At 45.2% G+C, this 16,632-nt stretch overlaps 1 protein-coding gene across 4 annotated transcripts in view; it reads right to left on the bottom strand.

Moving 5' to 3' along the window:
- Window positions 1–486: 486 nt before the first annotated feature.
- LOC137527784 (leucine-rich repeat neuronal protein 1-like) overlaps window positions 487–16,632 on the bottom strand; it is a 67,450-nt gene continuing 51,304 nt past the window's right edge. For 3 of the 4 annotated variants that reach the window (XM_068248680.1, XM_068248682.1, XM_068248679.1), the window contains one exon: window positions 487–3,036. In XM_068248680.1, the coding sequence (XP_068104781.1) occupies window positions 768–2,981 (2,214 nt within the window). In that variant the 5' untranslated portion in view covers window positions 2,982–3,036 and the 3' untranslated portion in view covers window positions 487–767. Of the gene's footprint in view, window positions 3,037–4,220; window positions 4,262–16,632 lie in introns of those variants that run through there. The other variant, XM_068248681.1, reaches the window with a different exon arrangement.

The raw sequence follows: 16,632 nt of genomic DNA, 5'->3' as shown, positions 1-16,632 counted from the left end.
CAGGTAACTGGTATTGCTTAAAAGAGAATAAATATGTCAGCCTCCATAGAACTCTCATCTTGGGTTCACTTTAGGCCAGAAACCCACTAGGAGCAATTTCTAGGCGCTAGTGATTTGAAATGCTCTTGCTAATACAATGCTATGAGGTATTTTTATAAAATCACATGGCTCAAGTGGGATCACACCCACAGCATTACATTAGCAAGAGTTTTCAAATCACAAAGCGCTCACAAAAACGCTCCTAGTTGGTTTCTGGCCTCAAGCTAGAAACTAGTTTCACTTTTTTGTGTTTTGTTAATGCTACAAATAACCTTTTGAGTTCAGAAGAGGTGCAGAAGGCAAACTCAGATACATATGTACAGATTATTCCCCTTCTGCACCCGACAAAAGCCAACTGACACTCAAAAAATTGTCCAACTCAAACAAACCTTTTTTGGTTTTGGATAAATGAGTAACAAACAGACAGGAGACAGTTTCATTCGTTCAAAATTCCCTTTCATATTCACAGAAAAAGTCCACATAAGACACTTAGAATTGTACTGTTGGATGCTGGTAATGAAGCAAAAAACAGTGGATATTTTTTTTTCCTGATAACAAGAAACGAGAACCCTCCCAATTGTCTCTAATGCCAGTCCTGGGTGAGTTTGTGCTAAGGTCACCACCGTTTCAAAACGTCTGTACAAAAAGATCTAAAACAAGAACACCTTCTACGCATGGAAAGCGGCATAGTTCGGGTTTAATGACTGAACCGTCCGTCTTTTGCGAGTTTAAGACTGCCACATGTATGTTTTTGAAGTGTCAATTTGAACTATGGTGGGGAAAACTTTATCGTCCTGTGGAGGCACCAGAACTGGTTGTTCTAAGCAACTCTCCTTTTCCTTCTCTATTTCCCCTTCCCAAAGGCTTATAAGTGGTGGGTAGAACTCATTGAGTGGTATGAATGAGGCCCTCTGCATATATTTTTTTAGAGAGTGTCCACAGCTTTTGTGCCGTAGGTGATGTCCGGCATACACAATGACGGCAGCCATGCACAAACCTGCAATGAGAGAGCCCAGAGCCGCTGAGAGGGCAATACTCACTGGCCTACCCACAGCTGCCATTGAAAATGAAGCATCCTTGGTGGTCACATTGAGACAAGACTGCTGACTTGGACGGGAGATAGAAGACACAGTAAGGCAAACCTCGTACTTGGTGGCTGGTTGGAGGTGCGTGAGATTATACTCTTGGATTTCGAGAGGAACCTTGGCTGTGTAACTTATGTGTGGGTTGTGTATCCTCATTGTTGCAGAGGTCCACTGGACAGGCACTAGAACACTTGGAGCATTTACTGGACCACCCAACATTTTCCATTCTACCACAACAAAACTCGAATGGACCTTCTTGGTCACGATGGAAAGGGATTTAACGTCTTGTTCCTGAGTTCCATTGATAAAGAGGACTACACTCTTGCTGTCTGTTCCATCTGAGTTCCACATTTGGCACATATAGGACCCAGAGTCCTCCTCAGTGGCATCTAGTATTTCAAGGGAACCTTCCTCTTGAATCCGAACTCTGCCATTTCCTCCTGATATTCTTTCTCCATGAGGGGTGATCCAGTAGATTTCAGGCCTTGGAAAACCACTTGCTTGACAAGTCAGAGTTACCAGCTGATGCTTGGAAAGATGAAGTCGAGAAGGAAAAGAGTGTGTATCTATTAAAGGTGGACATCTATTCAGCCATGCTTGGCCTTGTATTTCCTGAAAAAGGTGTCCACTTACTAGAGGAGGACTTGTGCAAAGCGTTGCTTGGGCTTCAATCAGTCTCATGGATGATAGTCCTTTCCAGCTGTTTTGGCAGTCACAACGGAGAGGATTGCTGTAGAGGCTGATTTCAGTTAATCCTGGTAGTGACTGAAATACTTTAAACGGTATTAATGCTAATCGATTATTGCTAAGAAGTAGCGTTTTCAATACACCAACATTAGAGGAAAATGCATTAGGATCAAGGTAGGTCAACCTGGGGTTGTTGCAGATTTCTAATTTCATTAACTCAGGCAGATCCAGAAAGGCCTCAGCCTCGATACGTTCAAGATCTTCCATCGAATTAAGGCTTAGCTCCTCAAGATGTGGCATGTCTTTAAAGTCACCTGTTCTCACCCTGCTTATGGGGTTCTTGTTGAGGTCCAAGAATTTTAGCAATTTCAGAGGTCTCAGTGCCTCTTTGGGCACAGAAGCTAACCGGTTGTCAAAAAAAGAGAGGCTTTCTAGATAGTCCAGTCCATAAAATGCATTTTCTGGAATATGGTCAAGTTCCATCCCTGCTAACACAAGACTGTGCAGTTTGCCAAGGGGCTGAAAATTCAAGTTTTGAAGAGAACTCACAGGATTTTCCCCAATCATAAGTATCTCTAGGTTGGGGAGGTCTTCAAACCATCTTGAATCAATAACACGCAGTCGATTGGCATTTAGGTGAAGCCGGAGAAGCTTGCCTAAGCCAGCAAAGGCACGAGGACCAATAAAGTTAATCTGGTTGTGGTTAATATACAACTCTTCTAGGCTCTCCATATCTTTCAGGCAGTAATCAGGGAGTCTCGTGAGCTGGTTCTCCTCGAGATAAAGGGTGATGAGGTGCGAGAGGTTTGACACGCTCAAGTCTTCAATGCTTTGAAAGTGGTTTTGGGAAAGGTCCAGTTCTGTTAGGTTGACCAGGTCCTGAAGTTCCCAACCCATGTGTGATATCTTATTACTTTGCAGCAGTAAAACCTGGGTGTCAATGGAGAGGTTCTCAGGTATATGTGTCAGCAGAAGGTCATTGCAGTCCACCGTCTTGGCTTCATGGTAAACCGACTGTGGTGTGAACCAGGGCCTCGTCTCACAAACACACTGAGGTGGACAGAATGCCAGACAGGTTGTAGAAAACATATGAAAGGTGATAAGAAAAATGCAAAGCTCAGTCCATGGTAGTATTCTCTTCATTTTTGTACACTGGTTACGTTGAGGCATGTTGATTGGATACTTTCTAGTAGATCACAGTAATCCAGGCGAGAAAAATATGGACCTGTAATGAAAAACAGTGACTGGATTTAGAATGAGTGTTTAGCATCACATAATTAAAACTTAAATTCCAATCAAATGCAAAATTGAAAAAGGTATGCTTAATCATGTTGATTGTGTAACCTAAGATTGGAACTGAAAATTTCCAGTTAAAATGTTTGTTGTGTAACAGTACTTGCCTGTAGCTATGCTCCTATCTATACAGACTTAACGGACAACTGAAGTGAGAATAAAATGGAGGTTGCCGTATTTATTTTCTTTTAAAGAATGCCAGTTGCCTGGCAGCCATGCTGATCTATTTGGCTGCAGTAGTGTCTGAATCACACCAGAAACAAGCATGCAGCTAATCTTGTCAGATCTGACAATAATGTCAGAAACACCTCATCTTCTGCATGCCTGTTCAGGGTCTATGGCTGAAGGTATTAGAGGCAGAGGATCAGCAGGACAGCCGGGCAACTGGTATTGCTTAAAAGGAAATAATACCGTGGCGCAGAGTCGTATGAATAATGATTTCTGCAGTCCGATGATGCAGCAGGAAGAGTTTTGACCCTTGATGGTTACCCATAACCTCAAAGTATCTGTAGAATGAGAGAAACCAGCCCCCCCCCCCCCCCCTATTTTGGAGTGATCGCACAGCTTCCTACAATTTACTCTGCTTCATTTAATGCTCTCACATGACATGCTGCAGCACAATAGCACACTGGCTGGCTGTGAGTCTGTGGCAAGCAAACTACTCCCCCTCAGCCCTTTATTCCTCCTCTGGAAGGTACACACAGTACAAAATGATGCCCCTGAAATCTCTGTGCCTGATGCAAGTGTTTCACCTTGCTTCATGAGAGAGCCGGCCCTGATGACACAATAGGCCTCACCACAGCGGGGACCATTGTGTGGTGTAGTCGATCACTGTAGTAATGACTGCATATTTGTGGCCTTCGGCCTTCATCCAGTCTATTTTTTCACCTGCCTTGGCAACCAAATAAAAAGAAGCCGATTGGCTAATAGGAGAGTGGCAGGCAGTGCTTCATGCAAACCTCAAACATAAGGTCCATTACCAACACTTGTTTTTGAATCACATCATTGCCTAGCTCAGCCTCCATCTTGTTTCGCCCCCGCCCCCTTCACATCCATGTCTGCCTGTCATTCCAACACAATACATCCTGAGCCCCTTCCTTCTGCTGCTGCCTCCACCTTGTGACGTCTCCGCCCGGCTCCCTTCCCTCCACATCGCCTTTCATTTATTCGCCAGCTCCCCTCATTTCTCTCCCCATCCTAAGCCCTGTCTCCTACGCTCTCTCTTTATCTTGCTCTAAGATGTTGCCATAGCAACACACACTGAGCGCTGTGCTAACCAACTACATGGAAATGCAGACAGAGAATTAACCCCTGGCAGCCCGCTTCCTCCTGTCATATGCCACAGCTGGGCAAAGGGGGGGGGGGGGGGGGGATTCTATGTTCTGATGCATAAACAAGTGGAAAGGGAGATGTAGGAAAATGAACGACTGCGTATGTCAGATACGTGTGTGTCAATGTGTGTGTATAATATAGGCACACTGTGTGTCGCTACAGACACAAGCAGCAGCTGTGAGATTTAAATCAGAATCATTGATTTCGCCAAGCATGACTGGGTCCAGCCCGGAATAGGGTTTAGCAAAATACATAGCTCAAGTACAAGATATAAATGGATAGATAGCACACATGTATGCAGTTTACAGAAGCAAAGAACAGCAATATACATCATACAGAACAGTTCCACATTGTAGCACAAAAAATCAGATCAATCTAGTCTGGCCGCAGCTTATGGGGGGGGCACTGACGGGAGTATGTGGAGAGAGTTCAGGAGGCCGACAGACGAGGGAAAGAAAGAGTTTCAGGCCTTTCTCCTATTGGTCAATGAGTTGCTAATTTTTTTTGCAAAAATTACACTAGCTTTATGCAAAACATAACTTTGCCTTCTTCTAAAGTCTAAACAGAAGCTGTTTACGATTATTCAGGTTGGAGTGAGCATATGTCGTCACCCACGATGCATTACTGCTGGATATGCAAATCATCCTTTGTTCCTGTAAGCTAGCCACACCTCCAGATCCACTGGAATGCAATGATGTGTCAGCTTGTTAATATTACAGAGCCAAACTAACATGCATATAGACTGTTTCGGACTGGTTGATCCTCATCAGTGCATGGCATGGATTACTATGGCTCTATGGAGTAGGACTTGACACACCCAGAGTTACAGATTACCTAGCAACTAGCTTTATGCAAATGTATGCAGCTTGGAATAAGACCAAGCATATGCAGCAGCTGACCAGCCCTAAACCCTGAACAGATCACTTTTAGGGATCATGAAGTATAGACAGTAAGGGCTGGTGCACACCAAAACCCGCTAGCAGATCCGCAAAACGCTAGCAGATTTTTAAACGCTTTTTTTATTTTTATGAGGCGTTTTGCTAGCGTTTTGCGGATTGCTGCTGCGGTTTTCAGTATAGTAGATTTCATATATTGTTACAGTAAGGGCCCGTTTCCACTATCGCGAATCCGCATGCGGGCAACGCATGCGGATCCGCACAGTCAGTACAAGTGGATGGGACTGTTTCCACTTGTGCGTTTCCCCGCACGTTTTTCTGTGCAGAAAAAATCTGCAGGGTAGGGGCCTCAGAATTCGCCTGCGTGTGGAATGCAGGCGAATCGCACACAATGTATTTAATATGGAAATCGCATGCGTTTTCCCCATGCGTTTTTTGCCGCGATTTCGCATAGGTACCCATGTTAATTCACACAGGCAGTGACATGGTTAAAATCGCATACAGCCTTACCTATGCGAAATTGCATGCGAAATCGCAGCAAAAAACGCATGCGGAATCGCACCCGCATGCGATTTGCCTGCAGTGATTCGCCGGCGATTTCGTAACGCTACAGTGGAAACGGGCCCTAAAGCTGTTACTGAACAGCTTCTGTAACAAAAACGCCTGCAAAACCGCTCTGAAGTGCCGTTTTTCAGAGCGGTTTGCGTTTTTCCTATACTTAACATTGAGGCAGAAACGCATCCGCAATCCAAAAAATGCCTCACCCAGGCATTTTTCGTTTCTGCAAAACGCCTGCCGCTCTGGTGTGCACCACCCCATTGAGATACATTGACCAAGCAGATCCGCAGCCGCAAGCGGATCTGAAAACGCCCAAAAAGCCGCTCGGTGTGCACCAGCCCTAAGACCTGTAAACTTTACATTAAACTTACCGGAATGTAATTTGCATTACTTGCACTATTTGCATAAATCATGGTAAATTTAAAGAGGAACTGTTGTGAAAATAACATAATGAATAAAACTGCTTATTTTTAACAATATCATCATTCGCTTAATAAAATGCTTTGAAAACAAACAAACAGATTATTTAGTCAGTGTTTGCCCATTTGTAAAATCTTTCCTTTTCCTGATTTACATTCTGAAATGCATCACTGGTGGCGACCTCTTTAGTTCTGCTAGGTGATCTGTGTGGAATGTTCGTTACTGAAAGTTCCATGCACAGAGGGAGATGCTGCTTGCTTGGCAGTTGAAAACTGTTATTTCCCACAATGCAGCAAGGTTCACAAACAGCAAACTGTCAGGAGCATGGTCATGACATCACACTGTGGGAGGGTTTCACTACAATATCAGCCACACAGACCTCCCTCATGATCTATGATGAGAAACGGAATAGATTTCTCCTGGGAAAGGGGGTATCAGCTACAGATTGTGATGAAGTTCAATCCTGAGTTAAAGTTCCTCTTTAACATATGCTGCCTGCACATATTTGTGTTTTAGTTTTTTAAATATACCACCATGTCGCTTACCACCTTCATAGTAGCGATCGTCATATGAAATTGCAGAGAGGGGTGGTGTTTTCTTTAAAGGGAACCTGAAGTGACAGATATTGGGAGGCTGCCATATTTATTTCCTTTCAAAAAATACCAGTTGCCTGGCTATCCTGCTGATCCTCTGCCTCTAATACTTTTAGCCATAGCCCCTGAACAAGCATGCAGCAGATAAAATGTTTCTGGCATACATCTGACAAGATTAGCTGCATGCTTGTTTCAGGTGTGTGATTTAAACACTACTGCAGCCAAAGATATCAGCAGGACTGCCAGGCAACTGGTATTGCTTAAAAGGAAATAAATATGCAGCCTCCATATCCCTCTTGTTCCAAGCTCCCCTTAAAGAGAATCTGTACTCTGAAATTCTTACAATAAAAAGCATACCATTCTATTCATTATGTGCTCCTGGTCCCCTCTGTGCTGTTTCTGCCATTCTCTGCTGCAAACCTGGCTTGTAATTGCCAGTTTTAGGCAGTGTTTACAAACAAACTAACCAGCTTCTAATAGGCTCAGCTAAGCAGAGTGTGTTAGTCACACAGAGCCTGCAGGGGGTGTGTACAGCTTCTAGCTAATCACAAGCAGCCCTGCACATTCCAGTCTGACTGCCTCAGCCTGACTGTGCCGACTATAGAGAGAAGATTAGATCATATAACAGAGATAACACAGCTACTGTGCAATTAGGAAAAGCTGCAGTAAGCCAGACCACATTAGAAAAGGCATAGGAACTTATAGCATAGAAGAAATAAAGATAAACAATTTGTTACAGAGTCTCTTTAAATCTGTTTTTTGGCTTCTATCACACTTTCAAAAAATTGGAGCATGAGGGACAGTGTTGCCAACTCATTTAATTACTGACACATATGAATTATACATGTCTTGTGTTGAGGTAGATGCAATTTAGGCCTTGATTATACAGTATGTAAGTAGCCCCAGCACCTGCATAACTTAGATGGGTCAGTATTTAAAGAACAACTGACGTGAGAAGATTATGGAGGCTGCCATATGTATTTCCATTGCAAACAATACGAGTTGCCTGGCAGCCCTGCTGGTCAATTTGGCTGCAGTAGTTTCTGAACCACACCAGAAACAAGCACTCAGCTAATCCTGTCAGATCTGTCAATAATATCATAAACACCGGATCTGCTGCATGCTTGTTCAGGGGCTATGGCTACAAGTATTAGAGGCAGAGGATCAGCAGGACAGCCAGGCAACTGGTATTTGTTTACGGAAACAAATATGGCAGCCTCCATATAACTCTAACCTCAGGTGTACTTTAAAGGGAGGATTTGGCAACACTGATGTGATATAAGTAGCGAGACGCTATTATTTTTATTATTATTATTATTATTTAACTAATTTATGCTATTCAGGACAGTCTTGGATTAACCATCTTGTTAGTAGCCTTTTCCTCCTGCTGCTAGGCTCCACCCCCTGTCTGTGCAGCTGGCCAATCCCTGACACATTTCCAGATCTCATGCCTTATCCATATTACAGGGAGGCCGTTTGATTTGGTTTCAGCACCACAGACAGCTCCTGGAATGGCCGCGTAGAATGTCCTGTTCTCTACGTTCTGGCCTTATAACTAAACATAGTTACTTCCTGATTCATAAACTTTAATTACAGCTTATTAAATAACGCATGCTTGTCCCTCAGGGCCCTTTTACACTACTAGCAGATCACACTCTGTACTCTGTTGTACTGTTCCTTTTTCTCTTAATATTAGATGATCTGGAGTGGAGAAAACTTGTGTTCTCAGGGCTCGTTTCCACTATTGCGGTGCAGAATCGCTTGGATTCCACCGCTGATGAAATCGCATGCGGATGCGATTCCCCATGCGTTTTTTGCCGCGAATTCGCATAGGTGAGGGTATATGCTATTTTAACTATGTCACTGCCTGTGTGAATTTACATTCGTACCTATGCGAATTTGCGGCAAAAAACGCATGGGGAAACCGCATGCGATTTCCCTATTAACCACTTCCACACCATGACATTTTATGCTGATCTGTGCAGCGTGGGCTCTCCAGCCCACAGCACAGATCAGCTAGCAGCCAGGGCGATCAGACTTCCCCCCTTTTTTCCCCACTAGGGGGATGTCCTGCTGGGGGGGTCTGATCGCCGCCGGCTGCTTGCGCTTGCGGGGGGGGGGCTCTTCAAAGCCCCCCTCCGCAGCGCTTCCTGGCCTCCTTCCCTCCCTCTCCCTCCCCCTGTGAGCGGCGCAGGACGGAAATCCGTCCTGCGCCTGATGGGATAGGCTTTAGCCTATCAGATGCCGGTGATCCCCGGCCAATCAGAGGCCGGGGATCGCCGATCTCCTCTACGGCGCTGCTGCGCAGCAGCGCCGTATACATGTAAACACCGGGGAAGATCTTCCCCGTGTGTTTACATTTACCCTGCGAGCCGCCGATCGGCTCGCAGGGTGTTCACGGAGACACCCTCCGTGAGCTGACATGGAACGGCCGCTCATACGAGCGGCCGTTTCCATGGTATACACTTCTGGATTCAGGGGCGTGTATATACGTACCGAGAATCCGGAAGTGGTTAAATACATTGCATGCGATTCGCATGCATTCCACTCGCAGGCGAATTCTGCGGCTCTTTTGTGCGTTTTTTCACCGCTGAAAAAGACGCACCTCAACAACGCTACAGTGAAAACAGGCCCATCCACTTGCATTACATGTCCGAATTCGCATGCGTCCATTCGCCATAGTGGAAACGGGCCCTCAGCCTCAGAAAGCTGTATGGTGTAGGGTTAACATGCTGTGTTTACAATTAGCAGCTCTGCCAAGGCAGCCAGGGGACACAGCTGAGAGAATACAAAAATTACAACTTGTGATTAGTCACAGACGAGGGGGAATTAGACAGGCTAAACTCTCTAAATATATACAGGGTGTGTTTCTCTATGTTTTCCTTCTGTCCTGCGCAAGGTCCACTTTAATGCGAAGTGGGCCAAGCAATCTTAACCAGAATGCATATGATTGGCCCGTTTTCAAGCTGCATGTAATGTGCACGCCACTGACTATCTCATTAATCTTCAATCTATTTCAGAGAAAAAGGCAGTCTATTTTTCAGGGAGTATTTAGCAATATTTTCCCCTTTTTTACTTTTTTGTATTTACCTAATAAAGTAAAAAATTTTTTTAAAGAAATAGATTTTTTTTTTGTTTCAATTGTTTTTTATTGAAAAGTTTTGTAAGTAATACAGTTCAATTTTCAACAAGAACAAATTTTAACATCAGTGAACAAAAACAGCATAAAGAGTTAACAGTCGACTCATCTTAACCTGAGCAAGTAAAAACCAGTATAATACTAGTGATCTCAACGTACTGATCTGTGGGTAAAGCAACTATTACAGTAAATAGTCAGACAAGAAGTTCCTAAACGCTGTCTTACAGGATAGTCCATCTACTAGTCTACAATACCTGTCCAGTACCTATAGCTATGAAACCTAAGCTCCAGCGAGATAGGTTTTGCTAATTGCCTAGCATAAGCTAGGATCAGCTCGTTTGGTTCTAGTTGCAACAAAAGTGCCAAAGTGTGCAATAGAAAGAGAAATACATTTGCATGCAAACAAATTCACAGACATATTAATGTAAAAATCTGGTGTCTTAACCAGTGCAGTTTCTAGGCTAAAATGCACCCAGGGCGAGTGTGTAAAAATTGCGCCCCCCCCCCAAGCAAGGTATGGGTGCCCGCAGTATAGGTTAGCCAGGTCTAGTTGCACTTAGTATAGGTCCCCCCAGTATAGGTAGCCAAGAATAGGTATCCCAGTATAGGTAGCCAGGCATAGGTGAGCCAGTATAGTTGCCCCCGCTATAGGTTAGCCAGGTAGGTGCCTCCAGTATAGGTAGCTAGTATAGTTGCCCCCAGTATAGGTTAGATAGGCAGGCGCCCCCGGTATAAGTTAGTTAGGTAGGTGCCCCAGTACAGGTTAGCTAGGTGGGTGCCTCTAATATAGGTAGCCAGAATAGTTGCCCCCAGCATAGGTTAGATAGGTAGGTTCCCCCCAGTATAGGTTAGATGGGTAGCTGCCCCCCAGTATAGGTTAGATTAGGTAGGTGCCCCCCAGTATAGGTTAGATTAGGTAGCTGCTCCCGAGTATAGGTTAGATTAGGTAGCTGCCCCCCAGCGTAGGTTAGATTAAGTAGGTGCCCCCCAGTGTAGGTTAGATTAAGTAGGTGCCCCCCAGTGTAGGTTAGATTAGGTAGGTGCCCCCCAGTGTAGGTTAGATTAGGTAGGTTCCCCCCAGTATAGGTTAGATAGGTAGGTGCCCCCCAGCGTAGGTGAGATTAGGTAGCTGCCCCCAGTATAGGTTAGATTAGGTAGCTGCCCCCCAGCATACGTTAGATTAGGTAGCTGCCCCCCAGTATAGGTTAGATTAGGTAGCTGCCCCCAGCGTAGGTTAGATTAAGTAGGTGCCCCCCAGTGTAGGTTAGATTAGGTAGGTGCCCCCCAGTGTAGGTTAGATTAGGTAGCTGCCCCCCAGTATAGGTTAGATTAGGTACCTGCCCCCCAGCGTAGGTTAGATTAAGTAGGTGCCCCCCAGTGTAGGTTAGATTAGGTAGGTGCCCCCCAGTGTAGGTTAGATTAGGTAGGTGCCCCCCAGTGTAGGTTAGATAGGTAGGTGCCCCCCAGCGTAGGTTAGATTAGGTAGGTGCCCCCCAGTGTAGGTTAGATTAGGTTGGTGCCCCCCAGGGTAGGTTACATTAGGTAGGTGCCCCCCAGGGTAGGTTACATTAGGTAGGTGCCCCCCAGGGTAGGTTAGATTAGGTAGCTGCCCCCCAGTATAGGTTAGATAGGTAGCTGCCCCACAGTGTTGGTTAGATAGGTAGCTGCCCCCCAGCGTAGGTTAGATTAAGTAGGTACCCCCCAGTGTAGGTTAGATTAGGTAGGTGCCCCCCAGCGTAGGTTAGATTAGGTAGGTGCCCCCCAGTGTAGGTTAGATTAGGTTTGTGCCCCCCAGGGTAGGTTACATTAGGTAGGTGCCCCCCAGGGTAGGTTACATTAGGTAGGTGCCCCCCCAGGGTAGGTTAGATTAGGTAGGTGCCCCACAGTATAGGATAGATAGGTAGGTGCCCCCCAGCGTAGGTTAGATCAGGTAGGTGCCCCCCAGGGTAGGTTAGATAGGTAGCTGTCCCCCATAATGGAGGGGGGAGCCGGAGCCGCGGGGAGGGCAACCCGACCTCTCCCTCCCTCTCCCCGGGCCGCCCTCCGTGCTCCCCCCTCAGATGCAGAGCGCAGCAGCAGTAGCAGCAGCCAGGGAGGAAGCGCTGTAAACAACATACCTCCCTGCGTTCCAAGCGCTGCTCTCTCGCCGCCGGTCTCTTCCTCTCTGCCGCCTATACGATGATGCACACGCTGGTTCCTGTTAGCCGGAACTAGTGTGTGCATCATCGTATAGGCGGCAGAGAGGAAGAGACCGGCGGCGAGAGAGCAGCGCTTGGAACGCAGGGAGGTATGTTGTTTACAGCGCTTCCTCCCTGGCTGCTGCTACTGCTGCTGCGCTCTGCATCTGAGGGGGGAGCACGGAGGGCGGCCCGGGGAGAGGGAGGGAGAGGTCGGGCTGTCCTCCCAGCGGCTCCGGCTCCCCCCTCCATTTCAGCGCCCACCTCCCAACAGCGCCCCGGGCGGCGGCACGGGCCGCACGGCGCTAAAAACGGGCCTGGTCTTAACATCTGCAATGCTGTCATAAGTAAGGACGAGTTGAAAGATAAACCGTGGCTGTATAGAAAATAGTAAAAAGTAGAGGAGGAAAGAGTTAGAAAGAGGAGGGAAGGGATAGTAGGAGAGGGTTCCAGGGACGAGGGATGGTAAATCTGGCATGTCATCGTTGCTTGTGCGAGCGACCAATGACCATGATCAATTCATTGATTTCGCACCATAGCTATTTGGTCAGGGGTTAATAAGTAGGATATCAATGGGTTCCAGATTTTATGGAATTTTTTCATGTTATCATTCATACGGGCCCTCAATTTTTCAAAGAACAGGATATTTCCGAGCCTATTTTTGACCGCCTCAAACGAGAGAGATTGGGTATTCCAAGCTGCTGCTATTTTAATTTTGGTTACTGTGAAGATGTAGTTAATGAGAGCATTTTGGGCCGGGGAGAGGGATGGGTATGGACAACCTAGGAGAACATGGAGGGGGTTCCGCGAAACTGGGGCGTTGATCAGGGATGAGGCCCAGCTGCAAACTCTAATCCATAATCTACGCACTTTTTTACAATTCCACCATATGTGAGCGTAGGATCCTATCATTTTGCACCCTCTGAAACAGTTCCCTGAACATTCTTTATTGTATTTGGCCACCCTCTGGGGGACCAAGTACCATCTGAATAATAATTTATAATTTATCTCAACTAGGTCGGCATTGATAGAAATTTTAGGGATATTTTCCCAAATATCACACATTTCAGTGTAATCGATCTGAAGTCCCAGTTCTTTTTCCCATTTAAGTATATAGTCCGGTTTGTTTTGGGAATGCGTGAGGGTTAGTTCTCTATATATGGCTGAAATTACTCCCGGTGCTTGTGGGTTTGAGTCGCAGATGTGCTCAAAGAAGGTCCTACTCATAGGGGACTCCGTATGTGTGATGTGTCGTTTCACAAAATGGGTAATAGATTTTTTTTTTAATCAGGAAAATTAATTTAGTGTTTACTTTTTTCTGCAGCGCCATCTAGTGGTCTGACTGTCTAACTTGATATTTACAAAACAATCCATATTTACTGTTGTGCAGTAACAACACAAATCATTTTGTCCAAAGGATAATAATGCAGATTGTATTATTTACCAATTAATTACAAATCTGTCACAAATGAGAATGTGACAAAAAATAGTGGAAACGAGTAGCAGGTTGAGGTGTCTACGTCATACTTTAATTCCATGGAAGGCAAGGCCCATCCCCCTATGACTTTAAGCCCCACCCCCAGAAGTTAATGGCCTAGTAGTAATAGTTAAGGTGGCCATACACGTTATTTCTGTCAGATTCAATCGCATTTATCTATTACCACCAGCAAATCTGAATAATAAACTTCTGATAGACTTTGGAAAGTTTATTGATCAAACACCATAACAGGGTAAAGTTGTAAATTTTTCCTTCCCGACATTGATTTTGCATGTGTATAAGCCATTTACTCCTGCTTCCACTACTAAAAACACTGGTGGAGGCCCCCTGGGTGAATAATAATAACTATATGCTGAGGTATAAGTGAGAAGTGTATGTCTCACCTTCTCAGAAGAATAAACTAAGTAAAATGGGAAAAATCTTTATTCATGCACGTTAAGACAACGCATTTCGAGGGTCCCTGCCTGCTTTCTCAGTTCAATAAAAGTGCCTAGTGCTTCCGCTTATCTTCCAACAAAGAATTAAAAAGTAATACAGACAGGTTATCTTCCAGACTTTGGAACACCAAAAGTGTCAGAGCAGAACATCACTGTCTCCATACTTCCAGGAAAAGTGTCACTCAACTGAAGGCTATGGCTTGATAAGGCCTTACATGATGTCATCAGCCAATCCGCTTCCTCGTTTCCCTGGAGCTAACCAATCAGTAATAAAGAGACCAGTGATATTCAGAGAAGGGATCGTTAGAACAGAAGCTAGACTCCTGAAGCTAGCCCCTGTGACTCAGCTTCAACATCTGGACTAAACCATTGAATGACAGCAAACTGAGAAGATCTTGTCCAGTCTGTGGCCTTAGGCTACTGCCTCAGTGGCTTTACCCATGAAAACAATACATTCTGATCTTCTGCTTTTTACCTTTTTGAGTCACCCCCCCCCCCCCCCCCCCAGAACAAGCATGCAGTTGAGGTGTCCAAATTCCACTGGCTGAATTGGACCTGACCTACAGACCACCCAAAACACAAGACAGACATCCGGCAAGTCCATATGACTCATGGGGGGATCTCCACACAATAACGGTAAAACTTACAAGGGCAAACGACACCCATAAGGTTTACCTGGCGTTACGGAACATAACCCGAAACTGCAATTGACTTGTGGAACTTACCAAGGCTGACAATGGATCAACGAAGTGGCCCAGGAGGACACCAAGGGACCTTCAAGGCTACGTGGGGTTAGAAGAAAGCCCGGGTTAGTAAAAGCCAACTTTTCACCCCACCTCAGGCTTCTTTTGAAGGATCATCTCTACTGCATGTATTCCAGCATGCGTACTTACTGTAGGCAGTAATCTGTATCAAGGAGGTATTTATTGTTTACCTGTTCTCGTAAAAATCGCATAGCGTAAGAGGCTTTAACTACTACTGAGATGAAGCCATTATAAAATGACAACTCGTATAATGTTTTCACAGGTCTGATTTATTTCACAGGATTTTGGTTCACTTTAAGCCACTAGTACTCCTCCACGCGTGAGTTATTGGGTTGGCGGTGTGTTTTCCTAACTTCAATGGTTATTCCTTAAATAGCGCCTAACGCGTAGGCCTAAAATGCACGCATCTCTATTCGGCGCTGAGAATCCCTGCTGGATAGTTTAATGGCAACAAAAGAAAGCCAATTATATAAAGTAGTTAAAGCCAAGGAAATTAGACTTAGAAGGCATCATGTGGTTGGGTTCAGAAGATGCCAATTTTTGTCTTTGCGCCTCAAGAAAAGTGGAAAAGGACAGGATCAGAGGGAGGCCCTGCTAGTTTTAAGAGAACCTGAGATTAGGACTACACAAGGCTTTATAATAACCTCCCTGTGGAGCTCCCTGGAGACTGTGGGCTCCCTTGGTGTCCATCCATTACCCCCCATCCTCCAGCTGTTAGGCCCGGTAGTCAGGGACTACTGCTCACGCGCGGCCCATGGCCCATGAGGGAGCCCATGGCCTACAGGGACTAGAGGAAGCCCAAGGTTAGTATAAATCTTTATGTTTTCTTTGCCTTGGGTTTTCTTTTACTTGTAAGTGTTCTCTTAACAACTAAAAACAGGGAACACCAAGAGCCCCAATAATGTAATTCGTAATGGACAAGGTGGCAATAAGTTTGTGTTGCTAGATACTCACAAGTCAGGGTCACCATTAGGCAACCACTGTAAAGGCAGGTGGGGAGATTGTCCTGACCCCACTCAGAATTACGAAGTTGCTCTCTGTAGACAGGAAGAAAGGGTAGCAACCCTCCACCAAGGGTGGACTCAAAATTGTATACAATGAACAGAGGCGCCAAAAGTATAAGATTAGATTAAATGAGCTTAAAAACCAAGTTAAATGGCAAAATTGAAGGAGGAAGTGGTGGTCTTACCTCCCTCAAGCAGACACGACAACGACTGCGATTCAGACAGTCAAACACATTTATTAGGAACTCCAAAAAGAAATGCAAAACGTTTCGCAGGTTCAACCCCCGCTTCATCAGGCAATATAGGGAGGAGTATCAAACAATCTGCACAAGGATTCAAGTTAAGCGCCAGAGGCTCTTAACTCCTCCCTATATTGCCGGATGAAGCGGGGGTTGAACCTGCGAAACGCGTTGCATTTCTTTTTGGAGTTCCTAATAAATGTGTTTGACTGTCTGAATCGCAGTTGTTGTCGTGTCTGCTTGAGGGAGGTAAGACCACCACTTCCTCCTTCAATTTTGCCATTTAAATTGGTTTTTAAGCTTATTTAATCTAATCTTATACTTTTGGCGCCTCTGTTCATTGTATACAATCTTAACAACTAAACAACTTTATCTGCTGCTGATACCTTCTTTGAACTAACAGAAAGGATGCCAATGTGATGCAAATAATTTCACCTTGCATTTAAACCTTGACTAATAAAAATTGACAGG

Source organism: Hyperolius riggenbachi, chromosome 8, assembly GCF_040937935.1.
Source record: "Hyperolius riggenbachi isolate aHypRig1 chromosome 8, aHypRig1.pri, whole genome shotgun sequence".
Classification (NCBI taxonomy): domain Eukaryota; kingdom Metazoa; phylum Chordata; class Amphibia; order Anura; family Hyperoliidae; genus Hyperolius; species Hyperolius riggenbachi.
The sequence above is the reverse complement of the archived record's forward strand: the minus strand, read 5'-3'. Positions and strand labels throughout refer to the sequence as shown.